Source organism: Astyanax mexicanus, chromosome 8 (assembly GCF_023375975.1).
Source record: "Astyanax mexicanus isolate ESR-SI-001 chromosome 8, AstMex3_surface, whole genome shotgun sequence".
In the NCBI taxonomy this organism is placed as follows: domain Eukaryota; kingdom Metazoa; phylum Chordata; class Actinopteri; order Characiformes; family Acestrorhamphidae; genus Astyanax; species Astyanax mexicanus.
In genome coordinates, this window is record NC_064415.1 from 51,213,056 (window position 1) to 51,234,016 (window position 20,961).

At 40.5% G+C, this 20,961-nt stretch overlaps 1 protein-coding gene across 20 annotated transcripts in view; it reads right to left on the reverse strand.

The window, feature by feature from the left end:
- Positions 1-19,905, reverse strand: part of acin1a (apoptotic chromatin condensation inducer 1a) — a 34,496-nt gene extending 14,591 nt beyond the window's left edge. Inside the window, exons 1-9 of one of the 20 annotated variants that reach the window (XM_049482320.1) lie at positions 19,720-19,905; positions 10,884-10,949; positions 10,648-10,759; positions 10,343-10,398; positions 8,209-10,152; positions 7,909-7,953; positions 6,361-7,863; positions 4,332-4,475; positions 3,514-3,605 (exon numbers count right to left, since the gene is read on the reverse strand). In XM_049482320.1, the coding sequence (XP_049338277.1) occupies positions 3,514-3,605; positions 4,332-4,475; positions 6,361-7,863; positions 7,909-7,953; positions 8,209-10,152; positions 10,343-10,398; positions 10,648-10,759; positions 10,884-10,949; positions 19,720-19,857 (4,100 nt within the window). In that variant the 5' untranslated portion in view covers positions 19,858-19,905. Of the gene's footprint in view, positions 1-3,513; positions 3,606-4,331; positions 4,476-6,360; positions 10,153-10,342; positions 10,399-10,647; positions 10,760-10,883; positions 10,950-19,719 lie in introns of all 20 variants that reach the window. The other 19 variants (XM_049482317.1, XM_049482309.1, XM_049482323.1 and 16 more) reach the window with 19 other exon arrangements.
- Positions 19,906-20,961: the final 1,056 nt, after the last annotated feature.

Sequence of the window (20,961 nt, forward strand, 5' to 3'; positions counted from 1 at the left end):
TAAATTCATTCTCAGTCTAAGCGTTGTATTCATACTGCTGCGTGACATCTGTATGTAAACGCCAAGGGGAGTCGGATTTTAACACAACACCAATTTTTTTTATCTGGTATTTTTTAAAGACAGACCCAAATACAAATAGTCTGAAATTCTGAACCATCTAGAAAAGTGCTTTACAGTTCAAGCGAACCAGATCATGGTTTAGTAGACCAAACTCTGGTTCTTTGTTCCTCTGGTACTTCGGTTCAGACCAAAACTAAAAAAATTCAGACCAAACAAGCTAGATGAGAAAGCATCCTAAAAGAAGATGGTATTTAGTTCACATTACCACCACTGTAAAAAAAAATCTGCAGACATTTTTATATAACTGAGAGGCTCAAACTATATAAAAAAACGCTCTAAACAACTTTTTGTTAATATTTACATAATAATTTAATTGGGCAGAAGCATTTCACAGCACTTACATTTGTTTAAATAGTTCAATGCATTAAAAAAAACGTGCAACTAAGAGCAACTGGGTAGAAACTTGTAGTATTTTACCAGGAAAACAGCTGCAATCATCCTTCACGTCAGCTCAGCCTCCTGCAGACCGAACCGCGCAGTTCAGAAGATCACGATACACCTAACGCTAGTGCTTTTACGTAGCCTTTTGCCTGATGCCACGCTACGTCAACTGCGTGCACTCTTTATTCACCAAACGCCGCCTCATTACCGCTCGGGTCCGGCTGAAAGAGCCGCTGCGCGAGGCTCGGTGATTATCGCTCATCTCTAACCGAGAGAAAACCAGCCGGCCGGAGAAAGCCAACGGGGGCTCCATGTTTATGAGGGCGACGTAAAATACTCGTTTTTAATCGCCAGTCGTCGCTTCTAGCGCTTTCTTCAGTCTATGCATCGCACTAACGCAAGTAGCGCAACATCTCCATTACCCGCCAAACGACGAATAAGGGCATGTTTTAAACCCCTCTCATTAAATCACGGGTTTTATTAACTAAAAAAAAACACAGAAATGGAAGAAAGAAGGGAAAAGGGTATGACTCTGCCCTCAGTGGCTTAAGTTGCTTTTTTTCCCCTCTGGCGTGTTTTTTTTTTTTTAACTCTCCGTTCCACCTTAAATGCGGCCGCGGTAAGGCTCTGGCGCATAGTGGATAAGAATGCAGCTTCTGCTCCATTTAAGGTGGAACGGACAGTCAGCAAAACACTGGCCAAAATAAAGTCATACCGACTGACTGCTGAAAATTCAAACGCACATGAGCTGCTTCTCAAAGGACAAGCTGTGTTGTGTACTGCTAATTTCGGTGTAGCTAGGCTATATTAGTAAGCGAATTGAGACGCAGCCTTAGGCCACGTCTAATCAAATCACACAGGCTAAATCCCAAAACACCAAATACTCCCTACATTAGATTCGATTCAACTTAGTCGTTATGCAGAGTACAGGTACAGAGACAATGAAATGCAGCTAGCATCTAACCAAAAGTGTTACTTACATAAAGTGGCATAGTAACTGTGACAGGTGAGTAGTAACAAACACATAATATGTAAATATAAGCATATCTATGTACAAATATAACTTGAAAACCTCTTCAGTTTTGGAGTGGTTTGGAGACCACTTCAGTTTTTTCTGATTTTGCTATTTATAGGAATATGTTTGAGTTAAATGAACATTGTTGTTTTAATCTATAAACTGCGGGCAGCAATTCTTCCAAATTCTTTTTCAGCAAAATACCGTATTCCAGTTTTCGAAAATTTAAGGATTATCCTAGACAAGTGCATAGTTACGATTTTTAATTTAGCTCCATTCACCACTATTCATTTTGGACTGCCGGGCACCCTTCAGTGGTTTGCAGTCATTTTCTAATATAACGATGGCTAAGGGAAGTGGGTAGGCTCTCCATGAACTGGCAATGGTATAACACTGCTATCTAGTTGTTGGGGTTTAAATACAACACTAAATAAACCACTGTGACATCAATCTTTACATCTAAACTATTACTTAAACGTGTATACTGTTTTTTAATTTTGATACAGCAACAACATATCACAATAGGATACAGCATCAATAGTTTTCTTACATCCCTAATGCCCTCTATACGTTTTGTTCATTGTACACGTGATGCCACAACATCTCACAACTTGAAATTTTTTTAGGGTGTTTTCACACCTGTAGTTAATTTCACTGCTTCAAATCAGTTGATGAGTGTTTACTTGAAGCGTTTTCTCCCTCTGTTTGGTTTGGTTCCACACAGGTGCAAACCTAAATGCACGAAATTTGCACAAATAAACCACACAAGCATGAAATCTCCTCTTATTAGTGAGTTTACTGGAGCGGGAGTAGGAAAGTAAATATAGCGAGAAGGTTCTGTGTTTCATACCAGAGCATATATTGAGCAGTGTGAAGCTGCTTTCACGCTGAAAAAATGCCACTTTCAAATACACTTCCACAGCTGCAAGCAGTGAATGCTGCACATACCAAGTTGTGTGTAAACAGCATGGAGCAGCAGCAGAGGCGTTTCTTAATAGCACAATCTAGCTAATATATCAGCTCAAACTGCGCCTTAAATAAAATCAGTATTTATGATCGTTGGTTTCGAATGAAGACCGGATCAAGTTCTCACCACAAGTGAACTGCTCCGAAGTTTGTTTTGGTCCACACCAGAGTGTGATGACACACGTGCTAAAACGAACCACAGCAAGGGTGCAAACAAACCAGAGTCTGTTTTTCCCAGACCAAATAGTGCTAGTGTAAAAAAGCCCTTACTGTAAGCACACCGATATGGGCATTCCCATGCTGTACCCTAAGGGAACACTTAATGATCAGTTTACATACTGCTATGCCATGACTACATAACTCAAGCTCAATGCTACATGCTTAACAACAAGGAAAATGAAAGTGATGAACCACAATTAAAAACATATTGAGTATCAAGATAAGGCCAAGCCACATCAAGTGTAAACAGAAAAAAAATCTTCAAACTACTTCAGGAGGGGGTCCTGAAGCCACAGTCTAAACTCATGTGACCATACTGCTGCATGCTGGACATGCACATTAAGGGAGTCAAATTGCAGCTCACCAACACCACCTCTTTTGTTCTGGATAGTGATTTTATTTTACACCTGTGAATTTTCTGGAAAATTACCTGCTTTATTCACACATGGGCTCTCCTTGACATTGCACCTGGACTTTGTACTTGAGGACTGGCAGGACAATGTCCCAGTAAAGTCTGATGCAATTGACAAAGACATTTGCATTCACACAAACACCTCTCGGGTCAATGTCAGGAAAAAGTGGGGTTAACATATATGTGTGAAAGGGCTACACACAGCTGTCTTCAGCCCAGCGTCACGCATAGTCACACTTACTGTAGCAGTACAGTGTTTAACTGTGGTACTAAAAGGGGGAACAAATCAATGTAATATAAAATATAATGTGCTAGATTTTCCTTAAAGAGGTGTAAAAATCTGTAATTGTTATGAATCTCTGCTGATGTTTTTGGCAGTATAAAAAAAGAGAACACTGACCTTTCAGCATCTGTTTTAGCATCCTCCTCATCAGAGTCTTCTCGTCTCTTGCTTCCTGTCTGCATTTTATTCGGCATTGTGAGGCGAGGCTTCTGAAAACATGAAGAGGACAAGAAGTACAGTTAGTTGTGAATGAACTACTTAATTAAATCTAAATATTAAATCTACCGCCTTGGTGTACGTCATATAGCACTGCTGTTTCTGATAGACTTAAATAAGTCTATTATCTACAGAAGAGCCCTGTAATGAACAACAGTCGGTGCTGAATGCTGTAAATACTGTATATTGAAATATAACATTTTCTATCGCAAAATATATATTGATTTTAAATGTCAAGCCCTATTCAAATTTACTTTTCTTGTTTGGTTTGTTTTAAGATTTTTTATCCAAACCAAAAGAAACTCCTAGACAATGAAATCCCCTTTTGCCCTAACAAGGAGCAAAATGATAAAAAAAAATAACATTTCAGGCTTCAAAAAATAAAACTAGACATCACAGTATAAAGATTTCTAAAGCCCACTATGAGGCCATCTGCTGGACAAATTATATTTTTCACATTTTCTTTTAAAAACATCCTGTTTTTTGCAGTTTGCGCTTATCTGAATGCCCTTCCCTTCCATCCGTGAGTACGGATCATTTGTCGTTTTCCACACTTTAAATTGTAATTATTTGGGTATTAATAATATGCTACAAACACAAAAACACACTACTTGCACTTAAAAGTTGCACTCACAGCTGCAGTTACAACCGTTTCATAGTTGTGTTAAATGCAAATGTGACGAATGGAACGTGAAGGTGGCATTACAAATTTGACTAACCTTGCTTGGGCTGATGCTCTTGCTGCTTAAGTCCTGTTCCTCTGTGAAGCTATATTTTCTGTGTTTTGGTGCAACGTCCTTGTGCTGATCCATGATTTCTTTCTCTTGGCTTTCCTTTCCCTTGATTCCTTTGGCTTTTTCTGACTGGAAGGAGCAAAAAAACAATGTTTAAAACATACATGCTTATCTGGAAAGTGTAGCTGGTCTTCTTCCAGTGTTTAGGTTAAGGTTTAGGAAAAAGGTGAAGTAGGCGTATTAAGGCAATCTGTGACTACAGACCTGTGGAAAATATCTAATAAATATAGTTTGTTAAATGTTGTTTCAAGCATGTAGGCAACTGGCAAATCAATGTGTGTCTTTGTTAGCTTTAATGTAAGTTGGATATTTCAGATATAGGTGATTTTTCTAAGCTGTTCAGACTGGACAGTGCTTTCATGGCTTTTTTTTTTTTTACATAAGCAGGCCTTTCAGATCTGACAGTGTAAATATTTCTGTAATACAAATGTATTTCAATGAAGCCTCTCATGTCAGGTAAGGATTACATCATTACATCTCTGCAGAAAGTTCTTGTGCTTTTTTGTTCACTCTTTCACAGTCTGGTCTCACATAACAACCGTAAATATCAAGGTCTGCCTATTGTGTTGGTCAGTCAAACTGTCTTGGACAGTGTTCGTTGAAATCTATGATTTTTTTATTAGATTTTTTTTGGATGATTTACTTTTACACAATAATTTGACCTTAAATGTTGGAGTACTTTAATCTTAATCTAATTCACAGAGATCAGAGCTTGGTCTCGTGTGACCAGAAATATCTTCAGTGTTTCAATTATAGATGCCAAGTACTTTTACCTCCATAACCAACAGCACAAAGTGCATGGCAACAGGCAAAAAAAACAAAAAACAATTGTTAGGGCAGGGTGAATTTATTTTTTAAAATCGGAACCGGTTCAATACTTTGAATTCAGTACCAACATCCAAACGATACTTTTTTGGTACCCTTTTCTAAATTCTAACCAAAAAATACAAAAAAGCGATATTTATTCTCACAAAACATTCATTTAACAGACAACATGAATAATGACTCTCATATGGTGAGATAAAGAGAGTGGTAATAAGAGCGAGTGGGAGATGCACAGCACAAGCTAGCGAGAGACAGTCAGTGCGCAGGGGCGACAGCGAGCCTGAAAAATTTCAGCACAATGACGATGTACTGACCGTGTGTCTGTGCGTGCACTTCGTTTCTGTGTGGCAGGGAGCCGTTGCGGTTGTTTTTACCTCGCTGCACGCTCTTTCTTTGTTTATGCATCGAAAAACAGGCACCAATTTGTTTTAGTTTTTTTTTACCTTTTGGTACTCAGTAGTACCAAACATGGTAACGTGAATGTAGCCCTTAACTCCCATCATGTTTCTTAAACCAGTTACACACAAATTTGACCCGCTATACACCCATTTATCATTGCAGCCACACAAAATGCTTTTATCGGCAAAACAGCAACTTCACACAAGAAGATTATTCATTTGTTCATCATGACATTTAAAAACAATGTAAAGAGAACTGATTTTACAATATGTCAAAATGTAATAAAATGGCAAAAATTAAGATAATTGGAGATAACTGGTTTTCGTGTAACCACAACAATTTATGTGCATTAATTATCCCCCTTTATTTTGTCTTATTTCTTTTGCTTAGACATGAAGGACACAGTTTGTGCCGGGGTTGGCTGAAATTAGCATGAACTCGCAAGAGACTTGTGTAATTCTTACCTGACAGAACTGCCAGTATATTTGCCAGAGAAAGTTTTGTTTGGGGATCTTCTATTGTGGCTATTTATTGTATCATGAAGCTAAAGAGCTAAGATTTTTGTACAACACACCTACACAGAATTTTAACTCATCAGTTGAATTAACTGAGCTTATGCTTATAATTGCTTATGCAGATTTCAGTTAATTTGTTTCAAAGACAACTCAATAATTTAAGGCATCTACTGTTTACAACTATGACGTACATTAAACATCAGAGAATAACTCACCCTCAGATCATCTATTGTGGAGCATTTATCCTGCGAGGAAGAAGAAGAACCGGATGAACTTGACGAAGATGAAGATTCAGAGTCCGAGTCAGATGAAGAGTCACTGGAGGAGGAGTCCTTTCTTACTCTCTTCTTCTTCTCTTCCCTCTCTTGCTGTTCTGGTGAGGAATGGGAGTCTGAGGATGTTTTCTGTACATTATTTTCATCTTTTGGCACCTCATGATCAACCTGTTTGTGCGATTCATTTTGTGAACCTGTCTTGTGGGAGGATGTTAAAAGGGAGGCTTTAGGTACTAAACCCCTATCATTTTCATCTTTAGGAGACTTTGTCTGCAAAGATACATCAGCCTCTGTTGAATTGCCATCTTGATTGTTAGGCCTTGTAGGACAAGTAGAGAGTGGTTGTGGTAAGGAAACATCTTTCACAGGATCTTTAAAAATGTGCAATTTCTTTGAGGAGGATTGGGGAGATTGCGCCTTCTCCAAAGGTTGTACTCTATCTACTCTCTCATTCTCCAAAGCTTCTCTCTTCAGTCTGTCCTTTTCAAAAGCTTGCATTTGTTCCACTCGCTCCTTCTCATTCTTCAGAGCTTCTTCTCTCTCCAACCGTTCCTTCTCAAGAGCTTCTTCTCTCTCCAACCGTTCCTTCTCCAGCCTCTCCTTCTTTAAAGCTTCTTCTCTTGCCAATCGTTCCTTCTCCAGAGCTAACCGTTCCTTCTCCAAAGCTTCTTCTCTCGCCAATCGCTCCTTCTCCAGCCTCTCCTTTTCCAAGGCTTCTTCTCTCTCCAATCGTTCCTTCTCCAGCCTCTCCTTCTCCAAAGCTTCTTCTCTCTCTAATCGTTCCTTCTCCAGTGCTGCTTCTCTCGCCAATCGTTCCTTCTCCAGAGCTTCTTCTCGCTCCAACCGCTGCTTTTCTAGCCTCTTCTTCTCCAGAGCTTCTTCTCTTTCCAATCGTTCCTTCTCCAGAGCTTTTTCTCTCTCCAACCTTTCCTTCTCCAGAGCTTCTTCCCTTTCCAACCGTTCCTTTTCTTGCCTCTCCTTTTTCAAAGCTTCTTCTCGCTCCAATCGTTCTTTCTCCTGCCTCTCCTTCTCCAAAGCCTCTTCTTTCTTCAATCGTTCCTTTTCCAGAGCTTCTTCTCTTTCATTTTGCTCCAATCTTTCTTTCTCCAGCCGTGCCATCTCTTGAGCTTGTTCTCTCTCCAACCTCTCCTTCTCCAGAGCTAATTCGTTCACCAGCGTCTCCTTCTCCAAGGCCTGCTCTCTCTCTAGCCTCTCTTTCTCTAGCTGTTCCTTCTCCAAAGCTTGTTCTTTCTCCAGTCGCTCCTTCTCCAAAGCCTGTTCTTTCTCCAGCCGCTCCTTCTTCAAAGCTTGTTCTTTCTCCAGTCGCTCCTTCTCCAGCCTCCCCTGCTCAAGGCGCTCTCTCTCTAGCCTTTCCTGCTCAAGGCGCACTTTCTCCAGCTGCTCCTGCTCAAGGCGCTCTTTCTCCAGCTTCTCCTTCTCCAGGCGCTCTTTCTCCAGCTTCTCCTTCTCCAGGCGCTCTTTCTCCAGCTTCTCCTTCTCCAGGCGCTCTTTCTCCAGCTTCTCCTTCTCCAGGCGCTCTTTCTCCAGCCTCTCCTGCTCAAGGCGCTCTTTTTCCAGCCTCTCCTGCTCAAGGCGCTCTTTCTCCAGCCTCTCCTGCTCAAGGCGCTCTTTCTCCAGCCTCTCCTGCTCAAGGCGCTCTTTCTCCAGCCTCTCCTGCTCAAGGCGCTCTTTCTCCAGCCTCTCCTGCTCAAGGCGCTCTTTTTCCAGCCTCTCCTGCTCAAGGCGCTCTTTCTCCAGCTTCTCCTTCTCCAGGCGCTCTTTCTCCAGCTTCTCCTTCTCCAGGCGCTCTTTCTCCAGCCTCTCCTTCTCCAGGCGCTCTTTCTCCAGCCTCTCCTTCTCCAGGCGCTCTTTCTCCAGGTTCTCCTTCTCCAGGCGCTCTTTCTCCAGCCTCTCCTGCTCAAGGCGCTCTCTTTCCAGCCTCTCCTGCTCAAGGCGCTCTTTCTCCAGCCTCTCCTGCTCAAGGCGCTCTTTCTCCAGCCTCTCCTGCTCAAGGCGCTCCTTCTCCAGGCGCTCCTTTTCAAGGCGCTCTTTCTCCAGTCTCTCTTTCTCAAGGCGCTCCTTCTCCAGCCTCTCTTTCTCAAGGCGCTGCTTCTCCAGCCTCTCTTTCTCAAGGCGCTCCCTCTCCAGCCTCTCTTTCTCAAGGCGTTCCTTTTCTAACCTCTCCTTCTCAAAGCGCTCCTTTTCCAACTTTTCCTTCTCAAGACGCTCCCTCTCCAGCCTCTCCTTCTCCAGGCGCTCCTTTTCTAACCTCTCCTTCTCAAGGCGTTCCTTTTCTAACCTCTCCTTCTCAAGGCGTTCCTTTTCTAACCTCTCCTTCTCAAGGCGTTCCTTTTCTAACCTCTCCTTCTCAAGGCGTTCCTTTTCTAACCTCTCCTTCTCAAGGCGTTCCTTTTCTAATCTCTCCTTCTCAAGGCGTTCCCTCTCCAAACGCTCCTTCTCCAGCCTCTCCCTCTCCAGGTGTTCTTTTTCTAGCCTTTCCTTCTCAAGGCGCTCCCTCTCCAGCTTCTCCCTCTCAAGGCGCTCTTTCTCCAGCCTTTCCCTCTCAAGGCGCTCTTTCTCCAGTCTCTCCTTCTCTAGCCTCTCCTTCTCAAGGCGTTCCCTCTCCATGCGCTCCTTCTCCAGCCTCTCTTTTTCCTGTCTTTCCCTCTCCAAGCGCTCCTTCTCCAGCCTCTCCTTCTCTAACCTCTCCCTCTTCAAGCGCTCCTTTTCTAGCCTCTCCTTCTCTAGCCTCTCCCTCTCAAGACGCTCCTTTTCAAGTCTCTCTCTCTCCAGAGCTTGTTCTCTCTCCAGTTCTTTTTCCAATTTCTCTTGCTCTAAAGCTAGCTGTCTCTCAAGTCTCTCTCGCTCTAAAGCTTTCTCGTTTTCTTCCCTTTCTCGTTGCAAAACTCTTTCACTTTCTTCCCGCTCCATAGCTTCTTCTCTCGCCAGTCTATCACGTTTCAAAGAACGCTTGCGTTGTGTTGCATTTGCCGTGTGGGTAATTGCAGATACAGTTCCTGGGTGGCCTTTGCCTGCAAATGCAGAGAGAACGTCAGCACCCGCTTCGTCCTCCACACGTCCACCTCGGCCTGCTCCAGAGAAAGCTCCCTCTGACTCCATCTTCTGAGCAAGCAGGCTGAGTGGGCCTGGCTTGCGTTCAGTATGATCGCTTCCAGGTTCAGGGCTGCTGCTACGACTACTGCTACTAGAGCTCTCAGAGCCTGATGTGCTAGATGTTTGCTGTCTAGGCGAGAGTTCTGGACTAGGTGGACTCTGTTTAGGGGTGTCTGGAAGAGGGAATGAAAGTTCAGGAGGCGGCGAAGGAGGAGGTGTGGGCTGTCTGAGCGGTTGAGACAGTAAGGGTCTGTGTGGTGGGGGCTGTGGCTGACGTGAACTCCCAGACCTCTCCCTAACTGGTCGGGTTTTGGGCATCTTTGCTCTTTTACTCTGCTGAGCAGCCATATTCCACTCTTCTTCCTCATCGTTATCCTCTCCAGCTTCATTATCCTCATCACTATCAACAGGTACATGACTTGAAGCGGACTTGAAATCCCTTCCACGCCTGACTCTGACAGACGAAGGCGATTCTGCATCTGGTTGGCGAGGTGCAGAGGGCGATGGATGTATAGGAATGTCTCTTTCCCTGTGAGCATTTCCACGCCTTGTAGCGACAAATCCCTCACCCACTGGGGCAGCAGGTTTATTTTGGTCAATTACTTCAGCGGCAGTATCCTAGTGGAGAAAGAACAAAATAAATAAGAAGTTAGCCATACAACAATCATGATAAACAACTAAAATATGGACATTTTATTAATGTTTAATAAGCTGTCAAAATGACTAAAGAAATACAAAAGTAACAACTTGTGCATGTAGTGTACCATAAGAAGAAACAACAAAATAGAGAAAAACATGATGGCCTAACCTCATTTGATGCAGAACAAATGTTGTTATCGTTAGTCTCGCCATGGTCTTCATGGTCTACAAGAGAAACAAAAGCAAAAAATGATTATGCAGCGATGTACACACACTAAACCACTCTGACAAATCGATCAGTAAAGTATGCAGATATCCTTAATCATTGGAATAAAAAAAAACTCCTAAACCAAATGATTATATAAAGAGCATATTGATCCAGTTTATGTTGTAATGTCACGTTCAAAATAATAACCAACAAAGTAACCAATAAATACACATTGTTCAGGAAAGGTGAAAGCAGCCAAAACTTACCATCAGTTTCAATTGCCTCACGTGCCTCTCTCTCCAAACGCTGCCTAAGAAGCTCCTGTTGCTTTGCAAGGTACTGTTTAATAAAGCTGTTCTGACTCATCTCCTCCCCAATCTGAAGAACAACCATATTAGTACAATTATTTAGTAATCAGTATTGATAGATAAAGTTCAGCAAAGGTAAAAGTATGTTAGCTTTCAGAGTATGTAAGCTGGAATAACAGGTTACTTGTGATTACCTGGGAGTTTGGCTGCAGACCAGTATGATGGGTGGAAGTCTTCTGGAGGTTTTCCAGCATGAGAGCCTGTTAGGTATGCACACACACAAAAACAATAGTAAAGATGAAAGTATAATTTTAAGTTTATATACAAATGTAGTGATATTAATAATATTTAATATGCACACACATAATTCGTTTTTCTTTTTAAGACGTGTGACTAGGCAAGGAGAACTCCTGTGAAAAGCGACCAGACATCCCAGTTTTTAGAATAAATATATTAGGCTTAGCAGGGATGGTTGTTCCAGCACACTGGTACTATTAAACACAATATTTTGTCCCTTCTCCACTCAGAAATGCTTCTGCTTTCAGTTTAGAAAAAAAATAATGGCACTTTAAATACAAATGTCACATGACCTAAATAGTCTGCTGAAATGAGTTTGTGAACCTGAACCTCTTGCTTTGGTTTCCTACCAGTCTAAAATGCGTCACAACAAACCATGTCTAAACATTCTCTCTACTTTTTCAGACGAGTTTGGGGCAGGAGCAAGAAAGTAAATACAGGAAGAAGGTGCTGTTTTTAGACTAGTGTATATTTCTGTAGAGTTTGGAGCACACACAGAGATGACATTAGTTACAGATGGGCTACAGAAGCCGTTTATCTCAAATCCTGTGGAGTACAGCTGATAGTTGGGTCATACTGAGGTCAAATCACATTCTTACTACAGATGAAATACTCCAGAGTTTGTTTGGCATCAGACCGAGACCACCTCTTCTCAGTGGTTGTTTTAGTCTGCATCCAAGTTTAACTGTTGTATAAAGACCTGCTAGGGGGAACCAAAGGTGAAAACAGCTTCTGCAATTTAAAATGCAGGAGGAGAGAATTCTGTAATGATTATTTTTTAATGTGTAATACATCAACTAATAAAAGACATACAGTGAGTCCAAGAAGTATTTGATCCCTTGCTGATTTTCTTTGTTTGCCCACTAATAAAAACACTATCCTTCTGCACTTTTAATGGTAGATATATTCTAACATGGAGAGACAGAATATCAAGACAAAAATCCAGAATATAATTTTAAAGAATATATTTTAATTAATTTGTATTTCAATGAGGAAAATAAGTATTTGATCCCTCTTGCCAAACACACTCAATACTTAGTGGCAAAGCCTTTGTTTGCAAGCACAGCGGTGAGACGTTTGTTGTAGTTAACCACAAGTTTAGCACACACACCAGGGGGAATTTTGGCCCACTCTTCTTTGCAGATCCTCTCTAAATCATGAAGGTTGGTGGGCTGTCGCTTGGCAACTCTGACCTTCAGCTCCCTCCATAGATTTTCGATCGGATTGAGGTCTGGCGACTGGCTGGGCCACTCCATGACCTTAATGTGATTTTTCTTGAGCCAATCCTTTGTTGCCTTTGCTGTATGTTTAGGGTCGTTATCATGTTGGAAGACCCAACCACGGCCCATTTTCAGATCCCTGGCAGAGGGGAGGAGGTTGTCCCTCAGGATTGTGCGGTACATGGCTCCATCCATCTTCCCAGTGATGCGGTGAAGTAGCCCTGTACCCTTGGCAGAGAAACACCCCCAAAACATTATGCTTCCACCTCCATGCTTGACGGTGGGCACAGTGTTCTTGGGGTCATAGGCAGCATTTTTCTTCCTCCACACATGGCGGGTGGAGTTGAGGCCAAAAAGTTCAATTTTGGTCTCGTCTGACCACAAAACCTTCTCCCAATAACTTGGTTCATCTTTCAAATGATCATTGGCATACTTGAGGCGCGCCTCCACATGTGCTCTCTTCAGCAGGGGTACCTTTCGGGCACTGCAGGATGTGAATCCATTGTTGCGCAAAGTGTTGCCAATTGTTTCCTTGCAAACTGTGGTCCCAGCTGCCTTCAGGTCATTTGCTAACTCCTGCCGAGTGGTTGCAGGACGATTTCTGACCGTTCTCAGCATCATTGCCACCCCACGAGGGGAAATCTTCTTTGGAGCACCGGGCCGAGGTCTGTTGATTGTCATGTTATACTCTTTAAACTTTCTGATAATTGCACCAATAGTTGTTACTTTCACATCCAACACCTTACTAATCTTTTTGTAGCCCATTCCAGCTTTGTGAAGGTCAACAACTCTGAGGTCCTGTGACAGCTCTTTGGTTTTACCCATGTTGGAGACTTGAAATCTGTGTGATCTGTCTGATTCTGTGGACAGGTGTTTTTCACACAAGTGATTAGTGAGAACAGGTGCCTTCAGGTCAGGTAACAAGTTGATTGGGAGTGTCTAACTGGTCTGTAAAAGCCAGAACTGCTAATGAATACTAAGGGATCAAATACTTATTTCACTCCATGAAATACAAATCAATTAATATATATTCCTATATTCCTATTCCTATATATTTATTTTCTGGATTTTCTTTTTAATATTCTGTCTCTCCATGTAAGAATACATCTACCATTAAAAGTATAGAATGATCATGTCTTTATTAGTGGGCCAACGAAGAAAATCAGCAAGGGATCAAATACTTCTTGGACTCACTGTATGTTGGAAGCTCCGCTAAACAGGGTATGTAGAAATGTGTAAAGTTTTAGAACACCCCTACTTTTTAAGTAGTTTTACTCCAGTGGCAGTGCTGTATGATACAGACAAGCTGATTTTTTATGTTATAAAGCAATGACTATTACAACCACTTAACTATCAAACCATTAATCTGTCAGACTTTCTCATCACTGCTGAAACTGAGACTTAAACTGACTTTAATGTTAAGCTGAGCCATAGGTGTTGCCATGTGGGTCAGAAAGACTTCTTGTAGCAGTTGTCTCCAAGAGTTTTTTTTGAAGGTGTAGGAAACAGTGGTCACCGCTCTCTAGCTTCATCTGTAATTTTTCTAAAGAAAAGACTTTCAATACTTTCAATAGTTACAGGATTATATGTGTTTCTAGGGGTTTCTAATACTTTTTATTGTATATTCACACACAATATTGTTTCAAGCCTGCATGTGCTAAAAAAAAAATGAATGTTGCAGCTTTCAAGCGTAAAACTCTTTGTATACCACACAGCTTTTATTGCTTTGATTGGAACTGTGTTGATTTATCCTGTTTTCTTTCCATAAAATACATCAATAGGCCCCTTACACAAAACACAAAACTTACACAAATGTCAACTCCTGATTCTCTGGATTTTGAGTTGTTCTTTAGAAGCAATCTAAAGCGCTCTGCGAATAGCACATATTCAGTAAACTGTCAGGTCTTCAAAACAATGAATAGCAGAAACACTTAACAAAAAATCTAAAAACAAATGACTTGGCACAAGAGCACTGCTATTTCCTGAGGAATGTATCTTGTAGTGGTGTGTCGGAATGTGTAGTCATCCAGAACTGTCCGTCCACAAACAATTTGTTGCATGCTGTTGTACAGACAATACATACAGTAGCATGGGTTTTGACAACTGATACACAACAAAAAACCAAAATTTTAATGAGCTCAAGTTCTACCCAGAAACACCCAGTGCTCTGACTGACGTCCAACTATGGCGAGTACAACTGACACACGGGGGCTTGAGAAGCCACCTGCTTCTTTTGAAACAGCTGTTTGGGAAAATCTAGGGTTTCCAGCAACAAAGAGCAAGTGGTGGATCAGACGAGTGTCTGTGCACAGCACAGCGCTCTTACCAAGTTTAATTCCAGACATGTTACCTACGTCGATGATAAGGAAGTGCCCAAATTCACTTATGTTTCTACCACTGATGATTAATCTGGTGATTATTTCCAGATTATTCAGCTTTTATTTTTGCCATACTCTGTTTCCTGTGGGTACCGCCTCTGTTAATAGTGTTCTCGATTATTTCAAAACAAAGAAATCAGCTGAACATGGGACTTAAATGTCCTTTCAATTCGCAAAGGATGTTAAATGTTCTGATATTAAGTGAGTAATTATGTGTTTAAGCACATTTGGTGACTGTCCCTGACACTTCGTGTTCTGCATTACAGTTACAAATGAACGATTAGTCACCAATGAAATTTTAAGTAGAATTTTTTTTATAATAGACACTGTCGATTATGAGGACCATTCGTTGTAGTGTTTGCAAAACACTTCTTACCCAGCCCTGATTTTAATTGTATTCCCTGAAAATCTCATCCAATTGGATGATGTGGTCCTGATGTCAAGATAAAGCTGAAGAAATTAATCCAGCTATACTCTGTCATAAAACGTTTGCATGAAGTTAAGGAGAGAAAAAATTTGATTTACAAACAAAGTCCTCCCATAGTACATGACTGGATGCTTGTAATGATTCCCCAATCACACTAAATACTTACAGTTAATGTGAGAGGTACACTGAAAGTAGTAGTAGATAGTAAGGCTGAGACCAAAATATTGTGGCTTGAAAAAGAATTTACACGCCTAGAAAAAGGGTTTTTCAAGCCAAGGATTTAAAAAAAATAATGATTTTATCAAACAAAAATATCAAAAGTGTGACATGCAAACGTATTCAGCCCCCTTTACTCTGAAACCTCTAAATAAAATCAAGTACAATAAATTGACTTTAGAAGTCACTTAATTAATAAACAGAGTCCAGCTGTGTGTAAATTAGTCTCAGTATGAATACACCTGTTCTGTGAGAAGCTTAGTGGCTTGTTAGAAAACACTAGTGAACAAACAACTTCATGAAGACCAAAGAACTCTAAAGCAATTAGTTTATAAAAACATATCCCAACTTTGAACATCTTAAGGAGCACTGTTCAATCCATCATCCAAAAATGGAAAAGGTATTCTACAACTGCAAACCTCCCAAAACATGGCCGTCTACCCAAACTGACAGATCGAGCAAGGAGAGCACTGCTTAGAAAAGCAGCCGAGAGGCCGATGGTAACTCTGGAGGAGTTGCAGAAATCCAGAGGTGGAAGAATTTGTCCACAAGTGCAAAATCATGCACTCCACAAATCTGGCCTTTATGAAAGAGTGACAAGAAGAAAACTATTGTTGAAAAAGACATAAGTAGTGCCATTTGCCGTTTGAAACAAGCCATGTGGAGGATGCAGCAAAAGAGAAAAAGGAGCCAAACTTGTTTTTTTTTTTTTGCCTAAACTCATAGCGGTATGTGTGTCAGAAAAGTAGCATTGCTCTTTACCCTAAATACACCATCCCTACTGTGAAGCATGGTGTTGGCAGCATCATACTGTGAGGAGATTTCTTCAGCAGTGACAGGTAAACTGGACAGAGCTAAATTCAGGGCAATTCTGAAATTCAAAAAAACTCTAGATGCGCAAAGCTGGTAGAGACATACTCCAAAAGACTTGAATATTTTAAAAACCATGAATAATTTCTATTTCACTTCACAATTATGCGCTTCTCTGTGTTGGTCTATCACCTATAATCTCAATAATTTTTTTTTTTTTTTGTCGACAAAATGTCAAAAAGTTCAAGGGGTATAAATACTTTTGCAAGTCACTGTAGATGCTTATTAACATAGTAGTTCCTTAATGGAAGACTTATGTTTCTAAATAACAAAACGTCCAAATATTTTTGTCATAAACAGCACATTGCTTTTACTACCTATATATCAGAACTTTATTTCAAAACCTTTAAATGTTCTGCGACTGGTGCTGACGTATGTCGGTAATAAGGAAGTGTCCAAATTCACTTATGTTTCTACCACTACTTAACAGTCTCTCCCTATATAGGCCAACAGTAATGAGGGAGGAGGGACCCATTTTGCTCAGAACCTTACATTACTTTTGTAAAAACTGGAAAAGCAAAAGCAAAGTAAGTGAGGATATTAGGCTGGGACCAACTCGGTAAGGATGCTACGATTGTAATTCCAACAAACTGTCATATAACACCGATTCAAATGGTCTGACTGCAAAAAAACTGGAATGCTGATCCTGCATTGCTGCCTCCAAACGTATCTGGATATTACCAGCTATCTTGATGATTACAGCATAAGTTCCAAATCTGGGCCATAAAATCCTGTAAAAAATATCCCATCAGCAAAAACACTGTCAGGTGCTATCAAGAGCATGCCAAACCAGCAGGCATTCTCATTACAGTTGTCTGCTCTTCAATGTGTTGGGAAACAGCTCACTCAATTACAAAAAAACACAAGAAATCTCTCATGTAATAGTCCAACTGGCTCTTAGTAAATACAAAAAGAAATTACAAATATATTATGAATTCATGCGTTATCAATACAGTCCTAAAATACATTTCTATAAACACAAAACTATGCTGAACATAATACATAAATAAATAAAATAACTTTACTGTCAGTAACCAAACCAATATGTGACAGTCCTAAAGTACTGCCACTGAAATGAAATGTGCACTTTGACATTTGAGAGTTTTAACAACATTCTAGTTTTTCTGTATACTAGTGTGATTAATCCAAAAAACAACAACACAACAGTATCATTTTACCTAGAAAGCAAACCAACTGTGGCACACCAGTTGACCTATTGTAGTCATATAAACTGCATATAGTCGTCAGCTTTAATCTACATAATAACTGTATGCATTTAGGGCTATTAAAACGAGGTAGATATATTAGTTACATAAACCTTCTTTCCTTTTATCTCAAGACATTTGCCAGATACACTAATTAAACATCATCACCCATCCTTCTGTAAGCGCATGTAAGCACCACACAACTGCAAAAGACCACTGAATGCCACATCTGGCCTTATTGTGTGTAAATGGTCTAAAGTGTCTATATGAAACGCTAGCTTAATAAAATCACAAACAATATCGAAAACAGACATGGACACACACCTCCAAGATATCACCACCACATTACTCATCTCAAATAAAGACATGTATCAAGCTAAACTTTAGCCTAAAAATAACTATAAAAATCTAGCACAGTGCCATTAATACTCGTTTGCAAATAAAGCATACATACTCTGCCATTTTTTTACTGATAAAAACTCAAATGACTAAAAACTTTCATTTCCGATTATCATAACAAGCAATAAAATTAAATATACAGCTATATAAAGCAATTTAGATTAGTCATAATACCACAACCACATGTCCTTCAAGTAAAATTGATTATTCACATTTTACCACTGATTTACATAGAATTTTATGCTTTCATTCTAATTTCTCCCTGTTACATAGAAGTACATTTTTGATGTAGATTCAAATATCCTGATATCTACACAATGAGTTATGGCTAGTGTAGTTTTGAGTGAAAATAGTAATAGCATAATCTGGTGTATTATGAAAAAAAGTAATTTTTATTAAGTAAAAATAAGAGACCACTTAAAAATGACAAGTTTCTTTGATTTTACCAAATTGAAAACCTCTTGAATATAATCAAGAGGAATATGGATGATCACAGCCATCAAACCAAACTGAACTGCTTAAATCTTTGCACCAGGGGTAGCATAAAGTTGGAGGTGGAGGAAAACAAGCCAAGAAGTATGAAAACTTATTTAAAACCAGGGTTATTCCACCAAATATTGATTTCTGAACTCTTAAAACTTTATGAATCTGAACTTGTTTTCTTTGCATTATTTGAAGTCTGAAAGCTCTGAATCTTTGATGTTATTTCAGCCATTTCTCATTTTCTGCAAATAAATGCCTAAAAAAATGCTAAATGACAATATTTTTAGTTGGAATTTAGGAGGAATGTTGTCCGCAGATTACAGAATTAAACAACAATGTTCAACATGTAGCTACTGAAGCTAAACTGAATCAGAAACTGAAGTGGTCTCTTACTTTTTTCCAGAGCTGTATACACACAGCATTTTATATATTTGTATAGAAACAGCAATTACAGATATTTAACTAGAGTTTTAAATAGTGAAAACTACAGTAATTACAGATAGGAGAGAGTGTCTGTGGCTAGTCAAAATTGCATTAAGGATATGTGGTTTGGGTAATGTAGAGCATGTCACAGTAAGTTTGGGGACTAGTGAATACACAGTACATTACAGAGATCTTCAATTGAAGAAACTAATAAAAAACGAGATAAAACAGCTAACTTCCATAGGGTTAGCTAGCAATCTAACTCTGACCACACAGCACAGCCTACCTTCTGTTTACACTCCTCAACCTCCAATAACACACTTAACCTACAAGCTACTGATCTGATTTAGTTAGCTAACCTAGCTAAAATTATTGAGTACCAATCTGAAAGATCGATGATATAGGCGAATATAGCTAGCGTTTTCTAGCTTTGTAGTTAGTTAACCCTCCAAAACGTGTCTCCTCTTTATAGTTAACTAGCTAACCCCCTCAAATAAACGCCTCATGCACTGGCACACAAAGCGCAGAGGCGCCACCGACAACTTGAAAAACTCACTGGCTGGGGACTGATTAACAGCTGGTTAAAGGCTGTTGAAAAACATAATCGATTTATACGATTGTTTATATGGTTAATTAGGACTTTTAGATACACTGCTGGGGGTAGTAAATCCCATTTGTATGGGGTTTAGCTGTTTTAGCTTAAAAAAAACAAACAAGGCTTCGCTTTGCTCTTCTTTTTGAAAATTTCCGTTCCACCTTAAATGCTGCAGCACCACAGTAACTGCTGCAGCGTTTAAGGTGGAACGGAAAATTCCAAAAAGAAAAAGTAGTGGCGAAGGAGAAGCCAACTTCGGCCTTGTTTGCAACAAAAACACGGCTGTAAATATGGAGGGACGAGGACACACTGTACAAAGTAGACGAGTAGCTGAGTAACCACCACCTCCTCCTTCATCATCTCCTCCTCCTCCTACACTTCCTACACCACCTCCTCCTCCTTTTCTCCTCCTCCTCCTCCTACTCTACAACCAACAACACTCGGCCTCGAATCACGGTCTCCCCCTCCAGACTCCCCGCTTCCCCGTACCGAGCCCCGTAAACCCCTTTAAACTGACCCCTTTGAGCCGCTTGACGAGCGCATTTTTCTGCCCGCTCTTCGAGAGCCCTCTCTCCTCCAGGGCCGCCTTCAGGTCCGCCACTCGGAGGGATTGGAGCGGCCTCCCGTCCAGCGTAACGTCTTCCAGGTCCGCCATGATGAAGCGCCTCGACTCTTGCTCGGCTCGCTCTCTGGCGCGTGGAAGCGCAACGCCCTCCGCGCCCTACGTCAGAGGGAAGAGGAGGGGGCGGGTCGTCGTTGTTTCCGGGACAACAAAACCGGAGCAACAAAAAAAAACAGTCAAAATAAAAGCGATGTAAACACTGTAGTGTAGGTACTTTAGTGTAGATGCTGTAAAAAATCGTAAAAATACAGAATTTCTAATTCTGAAAATAGGCTCGTTCAATTTCTCTAAGAAAGCAAAGAAAAAAAATAGTGATTTTTGAAGTTTCATAATGTAACTCTTTTTTCTGGCTATTTTATATATCAAAAATACATATTAACTGACTGACTGACAAGCTTTTTTGCAACGTGCAAGCGCAAGGACTGACTTCTGCTCTTTTCCACTTAAAGGCCAATTTATACTTCTGCATTGAACCTATGCCGAAGCCTACACGTCGACATGTACCTCCCTAGAAATGTAACTATGGGTCGCATATGGCGTACAGCCAGAGCTATCACTGGTCTGCCGGGCTTTGCGTTCCCACTAACACATTTCCGTCTTTGCAGTTTTTCTTACTATAAAGCGCACCTGATTATAAGGTGCACTATCAATAAATATCTATTTTCTGATCTGTTTTCATACATAAGGCACACTGGATTATAAGGCGCATTTATTCGACTCTGGTAAATAGTAGTAGGAACAGGGGTGTCGCCATGTTTTCCTTCTAAATTTAGCAGGTTTTGCCACTGGGTGGCGACACCTGTAAAGCTAAGCTAAGTTAACAAAATTGTAATTCTTAAAAAAGGAACCCTAAGTGTTCTTGTAAGCCAGGGGGATATTAGATAGCGGTTCGCCCACAGCTTTTTTTAACATGGTAAACGTAAAAACTACTGTCTCATATACTGAACAGCAAAATAGCTAGCACTGTGGTCAGTGGCTTATGATAATGCTGCTCCAACTGTGCTATCCGGGGTTTGCAGCAGGCTACAGGCCGGTTATACTCACCTCTGAAAAGCCAAAGAGTTAGAGCTAAGCGGTTAATGCTAATGCTAATCCAGCAGTGCTACCCGGGGTTAGTAGCAAACTAAAGGCCAATAA